General features: G+C 39.1%; 2 protein-coding genes across 3 annotated transcripts in view; both read left to right on the top strand.

Moving 5' to 3' along the window:
* shq1 (SHQ1, H/ACA ribonucleoprotein assembly factor) overlaps window positions 1-19,947 on the top strand; it is a 279,134-nt gene that overhangs the window by 177,240 nt on the left and 81,947 nt on the right. The window lies entirely within an intron of this gene.
* gxylt2 (glucoside xylosyltransferase 2) overlaps window positions 1-19,947 on the top strand; it is a 65,434-nt gene that overhangs the window by 14,132 nt on the left and 31,355 nt on the right. Inside the window, exons 3-4 of the mRNA XM_074676895.1 lie at window positions 7,026-7,157; window positions 18,404-18,655. Coding sequence (XP_074532996.1) covers window positions 7,026-7,157; window positions 18,404-18,655 — 384 coding nt within the window. The remainder of the gene's footprint in view (window positions 1-7,025; window positions 7,158-18,403; window positions 18,656-19,947) is intronic.

The following is a 19,947-nucleotide window of genomic DNA, read 5'->3' on the forward strand; positions in this document are numbered from 1 at the left end:
TCCTCAAGGTTTCCAAATGGGGTGAGAATTTAATACAAAGACAGAACGAGTCTTAAAAAAGAAACCATAGCTTTCACAACATGTAAAAGGAGTGAATGGTGGATTTTGTTGCTCCTCACCTCGCTGATGAGCTCCTTGGCTCGTCATCGATGAGCCCAACATATTTGCGTTTTAAGTGCTGGATCACTGCAGTCATACTGCCGTGCCATGTGAAGTCATTTGTGCAAATGTTGCAGTTAACACACTAGGCTCTAATTTCGTGGACCAGGTGCAAGCGCAGGCGCACCTGCCCTGCGCCGGCCTTCGCCGCGCGGACAGGGCATGACCAGCGCACTTTGCAAGTTTCCTGCAGTGCCAAGAGAGGCGCACTAAAGGCGCAGAGAGGCATATGAGTGCGCTTCCAGGCCTCCCTCCGCGCTAATGGCCGAGAGGAAGGAGAAAAACCGTGAGTGGGTTTAACACAGCCGAGCGCTGTTTTCACCAATCAAATGAGCGCCTCTCCTCACCTTTAAATGCCCTGCCGCCGAGGCGCAGCGTCTTATTGGTCTGAGTGATCCCCAGCACCGCGGAAACAGTGCTGGTAGCGGAGACGGTCAGAGCCGCTGTCCCTGCAGCAGGAGAATGGACAGCGGGGCGCATCGGAGGACACGAAGCCAGTCACCGTGTGGGCCAGCTCCCGGGACAGATGTAATCTGTTCCTTTGTCATTAATAGGAGAACAAAATGAAGAGACAGTTACACAGCTGGCTTATCCATTCAGAATACTTTTGATCCACCTGCACTCCTGGTTTGTCATCGCCAAATAGCAGAACCTTTGGTGATATACTGTATACTCTCCCAGTGTCTCTGCCTCATCCTCCTCACAATAATGTACTCCATCTTTTTAGATCATGTTAAAAATAAAGACTGAAACAGAGAAATATGGGTAATCACGGGTAAATGAGTGACATACATTTATTTTGTCTCTTTTTACTCCGTCTTTTCTCTCCCTCTTTTCTTTGAATTAAATGAAATGAGAGAACCAGATACATACTCAGTATCAGATGTTAAGGCTGTTTATTGTTTAATTGTAAGAGGTGCATCAAACCTCCAGCTGCCTTCAGGTTAACTTTCCATTATGACAAACGGCTTTGATCTGACATCAGATGTGAGGGGACAGTTAATATAGATACAAATGTATACGCTAGTTCAGACGGTTACATTAAATAGTGTTTGCTGTGATTGTTTATTGCATTAAAATGTGCCTGACACTCTGGAAACCTGCCTCTGAGGCTTTGTTGACATGTGTGCACATGTGCGCTTGTCACCAAATTACAGCTGCGAAGGGTGCGCTCTGCCTTGCGCCTAGAATAGACCAGGTTGGAGCTGGCGAGCTTTCAGCGCACTTTCTGCGCTGTTTTTGGCACAAAATTGTCACTGCGCCAACATGACTATGCCGACACCTCCCCCTGGTGCGCCGTCAACTCCCCCTGGCGCGCAGTCACACCCATCTCTGCGCAGACGGTCTACCAAATTGTCAAATTGGCAGCGCACGGCAGTGCGCCGCACGAAATTAGCACTGCGCAGGGTGCGCCAGGCTTGCGCCCCCTGCGCTGCACAGTGAAATTAGAGCTCACTGTGTGCTTTCACTCAGAGTAAAATACTCCCAAACTCTGGACATTTTTGGACAAACAGCTTTCTCTGGCTCTGCCATTACTGGTGTTTACTTGTTTCGGCTCGACTTCTCTTCTTCTACGCTGATCTGTTTACTTGTGACGCGTACAGCCCCGCAGCCCAGGTAATCTACACTCCAGTCAAGTAGGTGGCAGTAATACACCTTCAGATAGTTGCCGACCGCTAAATAATCAAACAAAAAGGAAGAAGACAAACAAACTGTAGACAAATTAATACAGTAATGATGCAACATAGTGCATTGGTTACAGAAAAATGTTGTTGACGCTTTTACTAATTGATTTTTATGGGTTTTATAGATTTGTCATTGCAGCCCTAGTAAAAACCATGCAAAACCACACAAAGCCAAAGGATGTATCTGTATTGTAAAGTAAGGCTACTTTTGCCAACCCCAGTTATGAGTAATGTTAAGGGCCATTAGTGGGGAAAACCCACCATTTGTACTAATGGCAATAAAATTGATTAGCGGTCTGCATGAGCAAAGTTAATGGCCCCCAGATTTAATGAAGGTATACCCCACCACTACAGACGCTAAAAGCAGGATTACAGTGCCTGTTCAGCCCTTTAAAGGTATTGCACAATGAGTTGCTGTTAGAGACAAACTATGCAAACAAAGTGGACAATCCTTTGGAAAGGTGGCAATGTGTAGCCATTAGGGCTGTCATTTTAACGCGATAATTAGATGAATTAATTACACCGCAAATTAACGCGCATAAAAATCAACGTAGATTAATCTGGATCCCAAACCCGCGAGGCGTTCAAAGACGCACTTATTTTCAAATGTCTAGCATTTACAAACCGTTTGTCCTACATGAAAAAAGTGGTGTTCTCATCAGATTTTCAAATTTCCGACGGTCCCTGAATGTATCACATCAAGCAACATGCTTTGAACCGGGGGGAAGAGAGAGCGCTGTTAAAGGAAAAGTTCGGTTTATACAGCTTTTACATTGTTAATAGAATGAAATAGAACAAAATACTCACCCAGCAGGCTTATCTGATCCGAGCAGTGCTTTGGGAGATATTTAGATCCAAAATCGTGAAGCGGACGTCCGTATGATGGGATCCATCGGGGCATAGACAGCGCCGCTCCTAAAACTGCGCAGTTCTCTCTGGAGCACTGACTCCTCTCTTTGAGGGGCAAGCGTAAACAAAGTCTTCTGTCAGTTCAGAGGTCAGTACAGCCACACAGCGCTGTCTGGAGTGACACAGACTGCAGCAGAGGACTATCTCGGAGCCGACCATGATGGAATATTGGTGAAAAACACGAGTTTTTGGACGATTAATGCCGTTTTAAGGAGCGGCGCTGTCTATGCCCCGATGGATCCCATCATACGGACATCCGCTGCACGATTTTGGATCTAAATATCTCCCGAAGCACTGCTTGGATCAGGAAAACCTTCTTGGTGAGTATTTTGTTCTACTTCATTCTATAAACAATGTAAAAGCTGTATAAACCGAACCTATCCTTTAAGGGGACTGCCGTCCACATCTCATTTATTCACACGTCCTTTTTGAAAATGTAGAGAAAATCAACCGTTTGCTCTAGCTCAATTCTGTAAAAAACAGGTCATTTTACACTCTCTACTGTTTATACAAGCCCTGAATGATCGAAAAAGGTCTTGTATTTGAATCTAAAGAATTCTTTGAAAATTTCCTTCCATCTTCCCGGTGTTTTCAGCTTGGGGCTGCTCTGCACCAATGAGCAACAGTGTGTGTGTTCAGAGCATGTTAAACTGAGAATACTTCTTTGATCCAAGACTTGAAAAAAGTGTTTTGTACATAGTTCCTCACAGTTTTTAGCCTTTAGCCGTGTTTCTCCTGACCTCATAGAAGTATAGAAGTTCATATTGCAGTGAAAATTGAGTCCACGTCGAGTAAAATTGTGAACAGAAGCAAAAAACGTCCTAAAAATCAAATCAGCATATCTTAGGTGCAGCACTGTGTAGATTTTGTAAAGATAGAACCGTAACACTTTTTTTAAATTTATTTAATTTATTTTATTTTATTTACTTATCTCAAACTTTAAAAAACATAAAACAAAAGTAAATAAATAAATAAACATATGAGTGCAAACACATGCACAGCAACCAGTTTGAGAAGGAGCAGAAAGAAGCAAAAAAGCTTATCTAGTTCTGCCCCTTTCAATACAAAACAGATACAATATCAAATTATAACTCAGAACCCGCTGCCAACAGTGTTTATAAACATCCAACTCATAATACTATCAAATTCACCATTGTATATCTGTTCAAAGCAACATTTTAAATTACTTACTATGATTATTTACATATGTTAATAGTTATCAATGTTTTAATCCAAGGCCATGTTATTTTAAATTACCTCTATGAGTTTAGTAGTACTTTTTTATAGTGTAGTTTAAATATTTGCGTGGTAGTGCACATTTTTAAAGTGACATCCAGTCTGTTTCAGAGTTTGACTCCACAAACAGAAATGCACAAACTTTTAAGAGTTGAGTGAATGATTGGTAAAATGAAATTATGTTCACCCCTTAGATTATAGCCCCCCTCTCTGGTTTTGATTTTTTTTTGTAAATTACCGGGTAAATTATTGTGCAATGCTTTATATAGCACCTGAGCAGTCATCAGATTAACTATGTCACAGAATTTTAGCAGTTTTAATTGTAGAAATAGAGGGTTAGTGTGATCTCTGTACCCAGCATGACTTATTAACCGTATAACTCTTTTTTGTAATGTGCAGATCTTTTGTAGATTGGTCTTATATGTGTTACCCCAGACTTCAGCACAGTAGGAGAGGTATGGCAAGATCATGGAACAGCAGAGGGTGCGCAGAGATTTTTGTGGCAGTAAATATTTTGTTTTGCTGATTATTCCAATACTTCTTGATATTTTTGAGCACAGATATTTTATGTATGGTTTCCAGGACAGCTTATGGTCAACCAGAATGCCCAAGAACTTACTTTCATAGACTCTTTCAATAAGTATGTCACCAATTGTCAGCTCAATTATACCATCTGTCTTTCTATTCCCAAATACCATAAATTTTGTTTTAGTAACATTTAGTGATAATTTATTTCTGTCAAACCAGCATTTCAGTTTACACAATTCATTCTTGACCATATCTAGCAGCTGCTCGAGGTTATCTCCAGTACATAAAATATTGGTGTCATCAGCAAACACAATACATTTTAATAAGTCAGACACTTTGTATATATCATTGATATATAGAATAAACAACTTAGGGCCCAGTACTGACCCTTGTGGGACACCACAGGTAATGTCTAAATAACTTGACCTGTGATGACCCACCTGAACAAACTGAACTCTGTTGCTGATGTAGCTCTTCAGCCAGTCTAGAGCCACCCCCCTTAAACCATACTTCTCCATCTTTTTCAATAAAATATCATGGTCAATGGTGTCAAATGCCTTCTTTAAATCAACAAATATTCCAAGAGTGAATTTCTTTGAATCAAGACTGGAAGATATTTTCCTCGATTAAATCCATCAAGGCCAGGGAGGTGGATCTGCCTGATCTGAACCCATACTGACTTTCCATTAAAATGTTGTTTTTTTCTATAAATTTGTCCAGTTTATTGTTGTAAAGTTTTTCCAGAACTTTTGAGAACTGTGACAACAGAGAGACTGGTCTATAGTTGGTGAATGAGTGTTTATCACCAGATTTGAAAAGTGGAATGACCTTTGCAACTTTCATCTTTTCTGGAAAAGCTCCTGTTCGGAAAGACAAATTAAATATATAAGTAAGTGAATTTATGATGCAATTTATTGTATCTTTAACTAAAAACATGTCAATCCCATCTTTGTCTGTAGAGAATTTGTTTTTACATAACTTAACAGTGTCAATGATGTCTTTTTGCGTCACTGCTCCCAGAAATACTGAATCCCTGACACTGTCAATACAGATATCTGCATCAGCAACAGACTGCCCAGCACTGTTAATTTCTCTTGCCAATTTTGGCCCCACTTCAACAAAAAATTTATTGAATCCCTCCACTATTTTAGATTTATCATAGACCTTTTTGCCATTTACAATAAAGTGGTCTGGGTGACCCACTTTATTTTCAGACTTAGTTAATCCATTCAATATATTCCATATTCCTTTAATATTATTCGTGTTTTCTTCAATTAATTTGCCATAGTAAGTCTTTCTACTTGTCCCAATAATATTAATAAGTTTATTTTTATACCTCTTATATTTTTGTTCAGATTATTTTGTTCTTTGTATAATAAATTGCTTATATAACATATTCTTCTTTTTGCATGCATTCTGAATCCCCCTTGTCATCCATGGTTTATCCAAATATTTGTTACTGTATTTATATTTCATTATCGGGCAACTTTTATCATATAGTTTCTTGTGTTTTTCATTTGTTCCTTATGCCTCAGGGTACCTAAAAATGTGTTGTATATATTCCCACCTTATTTTTAAATGTCTTTTAATGTAGTTTTAATGTCCTGGAATTCAAATTCTTTATTTTGGGACCTAATGCAGATATGAGATTAAAATGCGATTAATTAGATTAATTAATTACAAATCCTGTAATTAATTAGATTAAATTTTTTAATCGCCTGACAGCACTAGTAGCCATATAGCAAATTTAGATATTTGACACACATTTTTTCAGTGAACAAATAAGATAAGGGAGACAATCAAAGTCTCAAATTGGCGAGGCTCTGACTGCTGTCAAGTTAGATTCACTTTTTGCTTTTGGTTCCTACCAAGATGTGTGTGGTGAAATGTTGGAGTTCATAACCTGCTTTAAGGGTTATTTATTGAGATACTGGGGCATTGCTGCAGCACTTGTTTCGCAAAGCAGCTTTCATATTATCGACTTTATTATTGAGGTTTTCTACTGTGCGCTCCGAAATACCACACCCATTTACTCTGTTCAAGATCGCCCAACTTTGTCTTTCTTTTTGTTAACCTGATTGACTCACTGATAACAGCTGTTTGACCATGTGTATTCTTGTTATAAAATCTCAATGTCTCCAGCTAAAAAATATTTTTCTTGATCTTCTCTCAGTCACACCATTACTGCTCCCCAGGTTTATCACTGTTTATGAGTGGAAGACATGAGCAGTTTGAATTTGTTTGATGAGGTTCCCAGGAGGTTCCCCTTAATTATGAAGTATCCCGCACCTGCATCTCTTTCATGGTGTAACTAGTTAACTGGCTGATTATTTACACTTGTAACCAAACGGGCCATTCCATAACAGAACATGAGGACTAATGCTCCCGTTTGTTTGATGACTGAACGAGCATACAGGCCCAGATCAGTATGATATTCTGTAATAACGAGGTTATCTCACAGTTTCTCACACTAAACGCCTTCTTTTGTATTTGTGTTTTTTTTCCCAGCTGAATCAGTGGCCCCCCTCTGCCTTATCGAAGTTCCAGTACAGTATATACCCCATAACCTTCTCTGTAGGGAATGCTGATGAGTGGAAGAAGCTCTTCAAGCCTTGTGCTGCCCAGAGACTCTTCCTCCCCGTAAGGCTGCAACACTAACTTTCTGTCGTATTGATTTCATGCAAAATTTCATAAAATCTCAGGATCTCACAAATCTATTGTGAGATCCCGAGATACTTTGGGAGACCTTACAAATGTTGCCAAAGGGGTGATATGTCAGTGTATTATTTCTGTATCAATACACCCTAAATGGAACAGGAGTGGAATGGGAGATTACTGATGAAGGAAGAGATAACGCCCATACATGGTAAGTGACCATACTATGGCATTATTTGAATTACAGTATCAACTTTCATAACCGCAGACAGCTCCGTTCTTGATGGCTTTAAGTACAGCACATTGTTCAGTTATCTAGTCTCTGGGAAGCCGCTTTTTGCATTTCTTATAGCCTAAACCGAATTATTTCTGGAGCCTGTTGCATTGATTGGATAGCACAAAAAGAAGAAAAAAAACTTGTTGGTGTCGTGCGTGAAGTTCACAGGAGAACTTGATTGTTAAAGCTGTAGCCTGTTAATATGTAACTTTAATCCAAACTAATAAGCAAAATAAATGTTATTTATTCTAGTGTGGGCTCACAAAATTCATGCCTCCCTGTATAAGTCAGTGCCCTGGTTGTGGCACCCCAGTCTGAAAAGTCTGGACCTGCCACTGCTAGTCAGAGCGTACCTTGTTGCAAGTATGTTATATTGCTCTGCTTATCAGCGGATGGATCTATGCTGATTGGAGGGTTCAGTTTGTGGAGTAGAAAGGGTTCCAGAGAAATACGGGACTCAGCTTTAAAAAGTATATATATATATATATATATATATATATATATATATATATATATATATATTTAGATATGTTTGGATATATGTATATATATGTAAATAAGTGTATTTGATTTGCAATGACAGGAAAATAAAAACTAACAAAAAACTAACTAACTAACAAAAGTGATTAGAGTACTATCTTTGAAGAGCAATAGGTTTTACATGTGTCAGTCACATCATTAATAATCTGCAGGTGAACCTCAAAAGGGTCCCGGCTTTGTAAATGTTTCAGTCAAAGATCTGAATCAAACTCCTGAAAAGTGACAGATAGAAAACAGAGTACCAAAGGAAAGGGGTTTAAACGTTTACTGATAAGCGGTCTAGTTCAAATTCAACTTTTTGCACTGTTCATTCAGACCGTAAGTAATGTGTGTCAGTAACTGAAATATCACATGGCCATAAGTATTTGGACCCTTTGCTGAAATGCTCGTATATTAAACCCAGGTGCTGTCCATTTCTGATCTTCAATCAATCAGTCAGTCTTTATTTGTATAGTGCCAAATCATAACAAACGTTATTTCAAGACACTTTCCAAAAACATTGACAAGTCTAGAGGTGAGAGGTTGGCTGGTTTGGAGGGATAATTTAAAAACTCAATGGTGTGTCCGTTAGGACAGAGGAGCACAGTCAGGGATCCAGTTTAAGGTTAGGTGCTAGGCTAGGCTACGTCTTTGCCACAGACTACACTACATTTTGCTATTTTCTGCTATTACTGCACATTTTTTTTTAACTCACCAGAACAATCTACCACCTCCGTGACACAATTTTTTTGTTGTTGGTCACGATAGCTAAAAAGGCGGATATTAAAAAAGAATAGGATGAGCCCGAGCACAGCTTATGAGCTTTTCTGTATCTAAGACGAAACTAGGAACCAAAGTTACATGCGTTGTTCCTTAGACCCGCTTGGTCGAAGGACATCTCTACTCTGATTGATTGCCACCGTTTGCCACTGAACTGCGTCATAGCTAATTACCATAAAGTTGACCGAGGCTCAACTTCTCATCTGGTGCCTCTTTTGACGCTTTAGCCGCTTTAGCCGTTCAGGACGCTTTGGCCACTCAGGACGCTGGGCTCTCATTGAAAATGAATGAACTTCCGGCGTGCTTGCCTCTTTTGCCTCTTTTGCCTCTTTTGGTGTGAACACACAGTTAGGCGACTCTTAGAGTATAGAGAGAGTGACAGAAGCCGGGAGAGAGGAGAACACAACAAAAGTTGAAAAATGAAAGAATCTTTTCAGGAAGTGATTCAGTTCAGTTCGTTCACCACCAAGTGATCTGTTCCTTTTGAACGAAAAGTTCACAAACATCACATCACTACTGGGTATTGATCCTCTATCATATTGATTTGATGATGGTTGTGTTAAGTATTTTGTTCTTCAAACTCACATCAAACCATTTTTTTAATCCAAGCTTCATGACCCGTTTCTGAACCATCCTGTTTAAAGGAACAAAAGCAAAATTTTTGCGAGAAATTTTTGCCTGTACTACCTTCGGCTCAAGTCAAACAAAACAATTGAAAGTGCACACAGGTTGGGGAGATTTATTGAATTTTATTTTGAGCCTTTAATATAAAGACATCAAATCAATTCTTGGACATAGGCACTGTTGTCCTAAGCAAAAGAATTCTTGAAGCAAGGAGACTATCCCGGCGCCGATCTCACTTTGTGCTGGCAGTTATGTTTGAATTATACTGTGTTCAAGGTGACAACTTGATTCCGATTTGCTGTAGGGTGAAAGAAGTAATACTGGAAACCTGTAAAAAAGTTCTGGTCAAATAACATGACTGCTCTAAATTATTGTGCTGGCTCAAACGCTAGTTGGTTACCACAGCAAAGGAAACTCAGAACATACATTAACATATGTTATCTTTGCTTATTTAATGATCAGAGTGAATGGTGAATAGTATTTCTTGCTATAGCAACAATTTAGGAAACTGTTTAGGCAATAAATTGCATCATCCTCTAGACCATCAATTTATGTTTGTGCAGGTGGGTGCTCAAAACTTACATAACTGCCACTTTAACAAAGCTGTTGAAATGGGTGTTTGAGTACATTGTGTTATTCAGCAGCATCATAAATGCACGGACTAGCATGCAGACAATACAGCAGCAACCAGCATTAATGCAGACATGCACACAGAGACGCCCACAATCACTACAGCAGGAACCAGCATGAATGCTCAAATGCACACCAGCACAGACACACACAGACACTACAGCAGCAACTGGCACAAATGCGCACAGACACAGACAGAGACAGTTGCTACAGCAAGAACCAGCATGAATGCACACATGCACACATTCAAGTTCTCCCACAAACTTTACACACAACACCAATAAGTTTTTTCTTCTTCTTGTTGTGCTTTTTAATCATACAACAAGCTCTAGTGGACAGAGAGAATTCAGTTTAGGCTATAAGATATCCAAAAACCAGCTCCCCAGAGACTAGATAGCTGAACAACAGGCTGTACTTAAAGCCATCAAGAATGGAGCTGTCTGCGATTCTGAGAATTGATGCTGTAATTCAAGACATGCCAATCTGCCAGTTATTAGCATCTGCAACGGTTTACATGATCAATCAGTTCCACTCTGACTACTCATTGTTGAGCTTTAAGGAGACAGATTACAAGACAAAGTTTAAAGCGACTCATGCCAAAAAAGTTATGACTGCTACATTTACATGACTAGCACACAGCTCTGCACTGTGGGTGCCCAGGGTTCTCCTTGGGTCCTCACACACACAAGCAATAAGACTTGCAAAACGACACTTGCCCTTTGAAATTATACTTTAAATAACGTAACATAACGTTAAGCAATCATCTCACTTCCCGCCACTAATTAGGCCTAATATAGCAGCTGCAGCCAACGGAGCTGCAGGTTCTGTGGCCAGAGCCGGTTACCTTGGCAATGTGTCACAACGAGAGATATTAAATAGTCCACTTGTGTTGCGGCTGTCTAACAATTGTTCAGCCGCTGTTAAGCTCTTCTTTTGTGACACGTCCAAAAGAGTTCAATGAAAGTCTAGTGATCAGTTCAAAAGGGTTTATTGTGCAAAAAATCCCAAATCCAATACGAGCCAATATGTAGTTCAGGCAAATGTGGAAAAATTAAACTTGATGAAAAACTAAACAAATAATGCTGGTAGAATAATGAAAAGATAGGATGAAAAGGTGACGGTCAACAAAAAATATCTGAGCTTCCTACTCTGAGACTCTGCTCTGCCCTTTTGTTCTAAATTCCCGCCACCATACATAATAAGTAAAAAAAAAAGAATAACCACACCCATGGAATGAATAAAGGGCAATGACGTCATCAAAGTGACAACGCCATCTACACTGCAAAGAAAGTAAAAACAGCTAAACTTATTTTAGCTTCTACAACTTGGCTGCTTCTTGTGAAATGAGGTGTCCATTTTCAGAAATTAATGGACTTTGCTGAAGCAACCGTCCACCACGCCTCCACGTCGTCCGTTTATTTCTGATAATGGACACCTCGTTGTGCATTATTCCTCACTTGATCAGCAACCTCCCATTCCATTCCCATTTCATTTTTTAGGGTGTATTCACACAGAAGCAATACACTGACCTATGACCCCTTTAACAACTTTTTTGAGAGATCTCGCAATAGTTTATGAAATCTTTTTTTTTTCTCCATGTCCCTTCAGCAGCTCCGTATAGGAGGAACCTTAGCTGAATCACAAAATAATACTCCAACAAGCATGGAAGCTCTTTGATAAATACATTTTATTGTCTGTCAAACTATATTTCTCCAAGCAATTCATCAACTTGAGGCTGGGGGTGTTTTAATTACATAAAATTCTCGTCTGTAAATAAAGCCAGCTTTAGCTCCCCACTGGGGTTGGGGGATATATCGAATATACTTTATGTATCGCAGGTTTTTGCACGCAAGATATATAAAATGACTACATAGTAACCATCAAGTACAAACAGTCACGCAAATGTTTTCAGACGTCAGAATGTAAATCTCTTCTGTGATTTGTTCGTTTCACTCTCTGCTACTCAGCTGGTGCTCCTCTCACAGCAGTTTTGGTATTAGGAGAGGAGAGAAGAAAGTTGCCTGCATGTCTCATCAGTCGTGGTTTCTGGGGCTTGTGTTTTGGTGTGTCCTTGCTTATTTGGGTTTGCTTTGCTGCCTGTATGATCCCTGATTCTCTCCCAACTGTCCCCAATGAGAAACAAACACAATATGTTTTTGAGTTTCACTTTCTCTTTTTAGCACACTCAAGTCACGGCATTCAGCTGAGCACTGCTCAAAACATGACGGCAGATGAGTTTGATGCTATTTTACAGCCATGTATCGAAATACTGCTAGCTGGGATATTATCAGAAGACAAACCCAAATGCAATACAATTCAACCAGACCCCAGGCTCAAAAACAGAAGTCACCATGACAATCAGCTACCTGGATAATGTTGGTCATGGTCCATGACCAACATTATCCAGGTAGCTGATTTATGGAAATGGAAGTAACATTATCTCCAACAATAGTTCATGATATTTTCAAAGTGTAATATGATATAATATAATATAATATAAAAGAATAGAATAGAATAGAATAGAATAGAATAGAATAGAATAGAATAGAATAGAATAGAATAGAATAAAATAGAATAGAATAAAATAAAATATAATCAGCAAGTTGAATATTTCTGAATGAATTGTTTTACTTGAACTAAAAATATGTAACTACATAAAGTTTGGTTTAAAATAAAAGGTTTGCTCAACTTTACCTGATTGAGATTCCCCTTCTTGCATTCAAATTTTAAAAATCTAACCAAAAGGTCGGCTTGAATCATTAAACAGATGTCATTTTATGCATCAAAGGGTTGGATTTAACTTTGATATAGTGATTTAGAGGAGAAATCAGGATATCGAGATATATACCGTGTATTGAGATATAGCCTACAAATATCAAGATATTGGATTTTGGCCATATTGTGCAGCCGTAATCCCCACCAATATTTGAAATTCTTTTTAAATATTGATTCTGGCAAATTTATTTACTCAGGGGTTTAATAAATACACACACCTGTCTTCATCCCTGCTGTTGAGTGAAAGGAGTGTACGGTCCTCATATTATTTTAAAGGGCTGTGAGGAGTTTGAAAGTGATCTTTAAAAAGGCTCCTTTCTAGATAAGTACCTGATCGTAATCCACACTTCAAAATGAGATTATCAGCGCCAATATTACTGGTTACGGGTTATTTTAGATTGCTACTTTTTAGCTTCCAGGTCAGGTCAATCAGGACTGGATTGATTTATGGCTTTTCTATGACAACGCCATGCTGGCTGACTAAGGAGCCGTTTACACGACAACGGTTTTAGGGTGAACCGAGTTTCAGCCTCGTGTTTACACGGAAACTGCATTTCAGCCGACCTAAAACGCAAACTTTTGAAAACGGCCTCCAGAGTGGGATTTTTTTGAAACGCTCCCGACACCATTGCCGTGCAAACAGCAAGCCGGCATTTTCAGTGGAAACGCTGACATTACACTCTGCCTCCGCGCGCATACAACAGGACAACAGTACCATTGTCCTTGTGAACTACCATGTTGTGCTTGTGCTGCTCAATCTGCTGTATCTGCTGTCTGTCTTTCAACAAAATGTGCATCTTTTGCTCCACTTTTTAACTTAGTATTCCCCATTACACCAGATGATCGGCTCAACTCTACTTCGGTGGGGATCTCCCAAAAGCTGCTTCTGGACATGACAGTTATAGCACCACCTACAGGCCTGGCATGCTTACTACAGCGTTTTCAGTCCAGCATTTCCTTGTAAACGCAGATTTTTTTTTCACTGCGTTTTCACAGCATTTTACCATTTTCAGATGAAACGTTGTCGTGTAAACAGGGCCTTAGTTTAGTAGTGAGAAGAGATAAAACACATAGATCTGTGTTTTTCTCTGCTAAAAACTATTTATATGACTCATTTTGTAGTGATGGTGGACACAGGAGCCTACTGTCAGACAAAAAAGGACAAAGGAGCAGAAGAAAGATACATAAGAGAGTGATACAGCCTGGCTTAAACTGCCCTTTCATTCCATAGTGCTAACTAGTCATGTGTTGGTTGTGAACAAGTGAACAAGTGAAGGGAGCCGGCTCCTGGTTGGGAACCAGTTCATTTTTTTTTTTTTTTTTTTTGGCTTCCGGACTTAATAAGCTGGTAATAAGGTAACTTGGGAGCTGAAAGAGCCGAATTCCCCTCACCACTCTGTGCTGAGCAGGTGGGCTAGGGGCGGCAGGATAACAAGAGGGAGGGGGTCAGGGAGACAAGAGAGAAGGAGACAACGCTAATACTCTGTAGAGGTAAAGCTAAGAAAATGAGTGGCAGCAGGAAAAAGAGTAAAGTCTGCAAGATTAAAATCTCTTATTGAGCCACTGATTCTGTGTTGTTTCACTAATATTGTTTAGTAGAAAAAGCTAAAAGTTAAATTATAAATAGTTACACATTTGATTTTGCATTTCATAATTCATTTTTTAGCATCGTGTAGAGTGAGTAAATAAAGGCAACATTTATCAAACTTAAAAAAACAAGATAAAATGCATTTTTTTCCATCAATAATTAATTTTGCATACAATTTGACATTATTATTGGTAATAAATTAATTTAAGCAATAAAAAATTGAAAAGCCGCTTGAGAGCCAAATGAGCCGTTTCTTTTTTGAGTGAACCGAGCCAAAGGAGCCAGCTCTCTAAAAGGAGCTGAAATTCCCATCACTAGTGCTAACTCAAAACCGAAATTAGCCTGAGTTAAATTAAACAAATGTCAGGAGGCAGTCCCTTTCCTCACTTCTTCAGGTCTTCTTTGCTGTGCTTAAAGTAGAGCTGCAAGCAGCGTTGGACGGGTCCTCGCATTGTCACCAGTTCCTGATGCAGGTCTGTCATGCCAGTTTAAAGTCCTCTGTCAAGGTTACATTCCTTTAAAGTGTGTGTGTGTGTGTGTGTGTGTGTGTGTGTGTGTGTGTGTGTGTGTGTGTGTGTGTGTGTGTGTGTGTGAGAAAACATGGGGCATTTTACCTCCTTCAGTGAGTCACATGATCAGCTGCACTGAACTTCTAATGAGTGTGTGACATTTTCAGCAACAGCTGCAGAGGGAGTGAAATTCACAAAAGTTTTGGAAACAACTCCTCATAGATGACACAATTTTGTGTAAATTCACTGTAAGAATGTGATTTTTTGTGTAGGAAATTTGGCAGGAATCCACTCATATCATATTTACAACTGTACAACATTTTCTTTTTTGTCTAGAGGTCCAAATGCGGCAGCTTGCGTGGCCCTGGAGGCTCTACTCCTACACATTCCAATGGAGGGAGCTGAGAGGGCCTCTTTGGGGTTCAGCGACTTTGAGGGCTTATCATTTGAAAACCGGGTCCAAAATAACAAAATCACACCTAACTATTGTGAAGCAGGATCTAGTCTGTCAAATAAGGGAGTTTCAAGCTGATTCTACTTATGGTTGAGACGTTTTTATATGTTGTTTCAGGGCCATAAAAGTGTGAAAATCTTATTTTGAAAGGCAAATTGCTAGCTTCCTGTTCAGGATAGGTCTATAACTTGTGAAATTTAGACTATATTACTACACAGCATTATACCCTGGCCTATATGAAAGTGAACGTAATCACTCACCAGTTGAAACTGATTCAAGAATCATGTTAGCTTCCTCTGCAGCACTTAAGATTCTGCTTCTTCTTGAAGCAGCCACCATCATGATAGCTTGTTAAATTGCCCAAGTAAGCCCCACTTTTTTTGTAAATAATCTAAAATTTTAACTTAGGCCAGAAATAAAATGGCCTAAGTCACACTCTTGACATAGGCCTTTGTCCTATAGACTAATCCTATGGCTGATTTGCGGGCGCCACCATCATGGCTGGCCGCCATGAGTGTAGTGGAACAGTGGTGTCTACTACCACCCACTGGCCATGAGAGCGGTAGAGATGTTGGTATTAAAAACGTTGTAGAACCACAAGAGCACAGAAATCAGAAGGCTATAAGGCTTAGTTGTATTTTACAGATGGAGTATTTTACCCATGTCAAATAAATATTTTAAAAAACAATGTATAAAATGTGAAATCAGGTCCAGAGTTCACGCTAGACTCTAGTTGTGACCAACCTCCAGTATCATGTCTTACAAGAGCAAAGATGGGGCCGCATATTGTGGAAGTCCTACAAGATTCTACCTGAGTTAAAGACAAGAAAAACCCGAACCCAACTTCAACCTTAGCTGACGATCATGTTATTGCACTGCAGCCTGTCTTAACTACACGACCGGATCTTGAAAATGGTTAGAAAAAGTCACAACTCCATCCATTTGCTTGCAAGTTGGACAGAAAAAGGTCTAAAAGTATGACTAGCTGCCTAAAAGGACATTTAGTGTGCTGACTTCATTTTTTAACTGTGGGAAGTAAACCTGCACTAAGCAGGATTGTAGGACTGTGCTGGCTGCCTTTTATTGCCTTTTGATTAGGAATGTCCCAATCCGATCACGTGATCGGGATTGGGACATTTTTTAACGATTGGAGATCGGGGGAGACAGAATCGGAAAAAGCCTGGGGCCTTAGTTCTTGTTTTTAATTAAGATGTGTATAATAGAACATCATCATTCATTTTAGAATATAACTTTATTTGTCATTATAACAAGTACAACAATATTGCAAACAAGAAATTGCAACCTTATTGTCACACACATACAAGGTAATCTTGTGATGCACCACTGAGAAGCTTTATTTTTATTTTGTTGATCCAAAGCTGCACTAAGTGGAGAAAAAAAGCTATATCCATGTTGGCTACTATGATACCTTCATTTAAACAACTAACCATGCTAACCATTGGAACCGAGGGTCTTTCCTGACGCCTATACTGTTCGTAATAGAGAAAATAGAAAAACATGAGGGAACTTTCATCCAGACGTTCCAACTTTTATTTCTCCACTTCAACACATTAGCTTCATTTCCAAACACACACCAACATTTCCGTTTTTGTCCTTCAAAATAAGACACATAAAACAGCTTACACCAGCTATGCCTTTGTGTTGATTTCATGAATATTCAATTAGCCATGTGCTTCTTGGGAACAAGCAGGATAATTGCTACCTGGTATCCACACAAAGAAAGTTGTTCATACAAAATAAAACAATACATATCAAATAATATATAAGATAATAAAAAAAGTATTTAATTATAGTTTTTCATTAACTTTCACGGCTGATTACTACCATCTTGTGGTGATCTGCTGTAACTGCAATGGAAAGTACAGTATAGGACATGAGGTGTCAGACAGGGACACTCTCCCCGAAGCAAAGGCTTGTGCTGAAATCACTCACTTCTTTCAAAAGCTGTTGTTTTCCACTGCTGTTGTGGCAGTCTAAAACTGCACACATTCTTCCAGATCTTCCGGGCATAGTTATATTACAGTGGTGAAACAGATATACTATGGTTTTGGTTAATTCTTCTGACCACCCTGATTTAAACGTACACTAGTTAAGGAGCTTTTTCCACCCAGTAATGGCGGCCCCTTAACTCGCGGGGTTTCTCGGGATTTGTCTTTAGGACAGGGATTCCCTAACTTACCTATGCTAAGGCCCCCTAAACAGCCTTTGCTTCTGGCCAGGGACCCTATTAGAAACCAACAGACATTGCTTCAGAATAAATAAAGAAATGTCAGCTTTAAGAATGTTTTTTTTTACTAACTTTTATTCAATTTTCAATAATTATTATTACATTTGTTTAGAATAGTAAATTATTAAACAAAAGCCAGACTCCCACAAGTAGGTTGTTGCAAAAAGAAGAAGGCATTTCAGGCCTCTGTATGCCAAAAACTAAGTATAAGTATAATTGAAAATAAACAAATAAATAAATAATATCTTTTCCCTTCCCTCCAATTTTCGGAGGACCCCCTTGTGCTCCCTGGTGGCCCCTACTTTGAAAACCACTGTTATAGGGCATAAAGAGCATGACCTTTTGAACCAAAGATTTAAGTGATTTTACCAGAGATGGCCAGCATTAGCAATAGATGATTCAAGCCAAAAACTCATCAAAAAAATGACTTGGACCATTATTTTAATAGGGTGACGATATTACCTAACAACCAGTCAGATTAAGCAGTAATCATTCTTAACACTGATTAAATTTTTCTTCATATTAACACTGTAGAGTTGATCTGAACACAACTGTTTGATTCATTCTAGCATACTTATCAAGGGTCATTAATATGCAAAGTCTGGGATAAAGATATAGATGGTTATGATTGGTTGAGACCTGAGAACAATCGAGCATGGAACTTTGACTTCACCAATCACACCCAAGAAATTAGAAAAACTAATTAAGACTGCAACAGCAAAGCAAACACTGTCAAAATGTTTTGAATTTAATTTTTTGGTATATCACAGTGATATCCTTGACTTGAAATACAGTGTTCAAAAATGTTCCAATTATGATCTTTCCAGGTGGTACTGAAAGACATAGACTCTCTACTCTATGTCGACAGCGATGTGCTGTTCCTGCGGCCTTTGGATGATATCTGGCGGCTCTTTCAGTCCTTCAATAGCACCCAGCTAGCAGCAATGGCTCCAGAACATGAGGTTCCAAAGATTGGCTGGTACAGCCGCTTCGCCCGCCACCCTTTTTACGGAGTCACTGGGGTCAACTCTGGAGTGATGCTCATGAATCTTACCCGGGTCCGCAGCACAGTATTCAAAGTAAGCTTGCAGCATAATCATTCTTTACACAAAATGATAAAAAATGACTGTAGTTAACTTTGATTTTACACTTTGACTACAAGAAGATCATTTCTGTAACATTTTATTTGGATGTGTCTGCTGAAGTTTAGGATTCTTCCACAACTTCACCTATTTCTAAAAATACATGGACAGGAAAAAGATGTTCAAAGAGGGCCAAAGCCCCAGCAACACTTGTGGAAAGGAGAACAGTTTTATTTAAGATCAACAAGCTTCAGCGTGTAGTTTTCATCAGGGTCATAGTAAAACATACTGCATAATACCATAATTGATCTATTGCCACTCTACAAGAGTTTATATTCTTTTGCATGTTAACAGTGTGTCCGTTTAAGTGATTTTTTTTAAACAGACATGCAGCATGCATTGAACTAACTGTCAGTTGGCTATAAGTTGCTTTTCAAGTTGTTACCAGATTTTACAAAAGCTTTCTGCAGACTCAAGATGCCTTTTTTGTTATTAACCAGTATTAAACTATCTGAAGATTTTGCAAACTTTGTCTGTTATGTTAGGAACCTGTTGTTGACTTAGTCTGAAAGAACTATCAACATCTTAGAATAAGTCTGTCAGTTTAAAGTCAACAGTGTGATGTAGGAATGCACTGATCCAACTTGTAAGACAATGTACCAAACAGACACCTGGGCTTTGGTATTGAATTGAATAGAATAGAATAGAATAGAATAGAATAGAATAGAATAGAATAGAATAGAATAATTGTTCCTTATAAATTCCAAAAGGGAAAATCAGAGTCACAGCAGCCAGGCAAAAAGGGGTATAGTGCAAAACAGTCAAGAATATATAAATAGAATAATATGATAGGGGTCAAACCGAAAAAATATATATATTGTCAATCAGAGACGATGACTTAGCCATCATTTTCCATTCAGCCTCCGGCCTCCACCTCCACCTCCACAGGGTCTAAGACTGAGCTCATGAGCCATGTCTGTGAAAAGCACCGACACACAACAATGCTCTGCCCTTTGGTCCAAGGTTAGCACCTCTAGTTCATCCATCTTGTTGGAGATGCACCTTACATTCTTCATAACGATGGATGGAAGGACAGGTCAATGTCTAATCTGCTTTTCTTACACTGCAGTACCAGCACATTTGTGCAGCAACACGATACAGGCTGCGAACAGCTGAAATCTTGTGTGTTGTCACAAACCTGGCTCAAAAGAGTGTGACAAAAGAGGGAGACCACACATAGTCTGTAATGATTTGTAAAAATTACTTTAATAAGATAAATTAATTACTAA

This window comes from Halichoeres trimaculatus, unplaced genomic scaffold (assembly GCF_033239565.1).
Source record: "Halichoeres trimaculatus isolate MK-OKI-2021-1 unplaced genomic scaffold, fHalTri1.1 fHalTri1_scaffold_1, whole genome shotgun sequence".
In the NCBI taxonomy this organism is placed as follows: domain Eukaryota; kingdom Metazoa; phylum Chordata; class Actinopteri; order Labriformes; family Labridae; genus Halichoeres; species Halichoeres trimaculatus.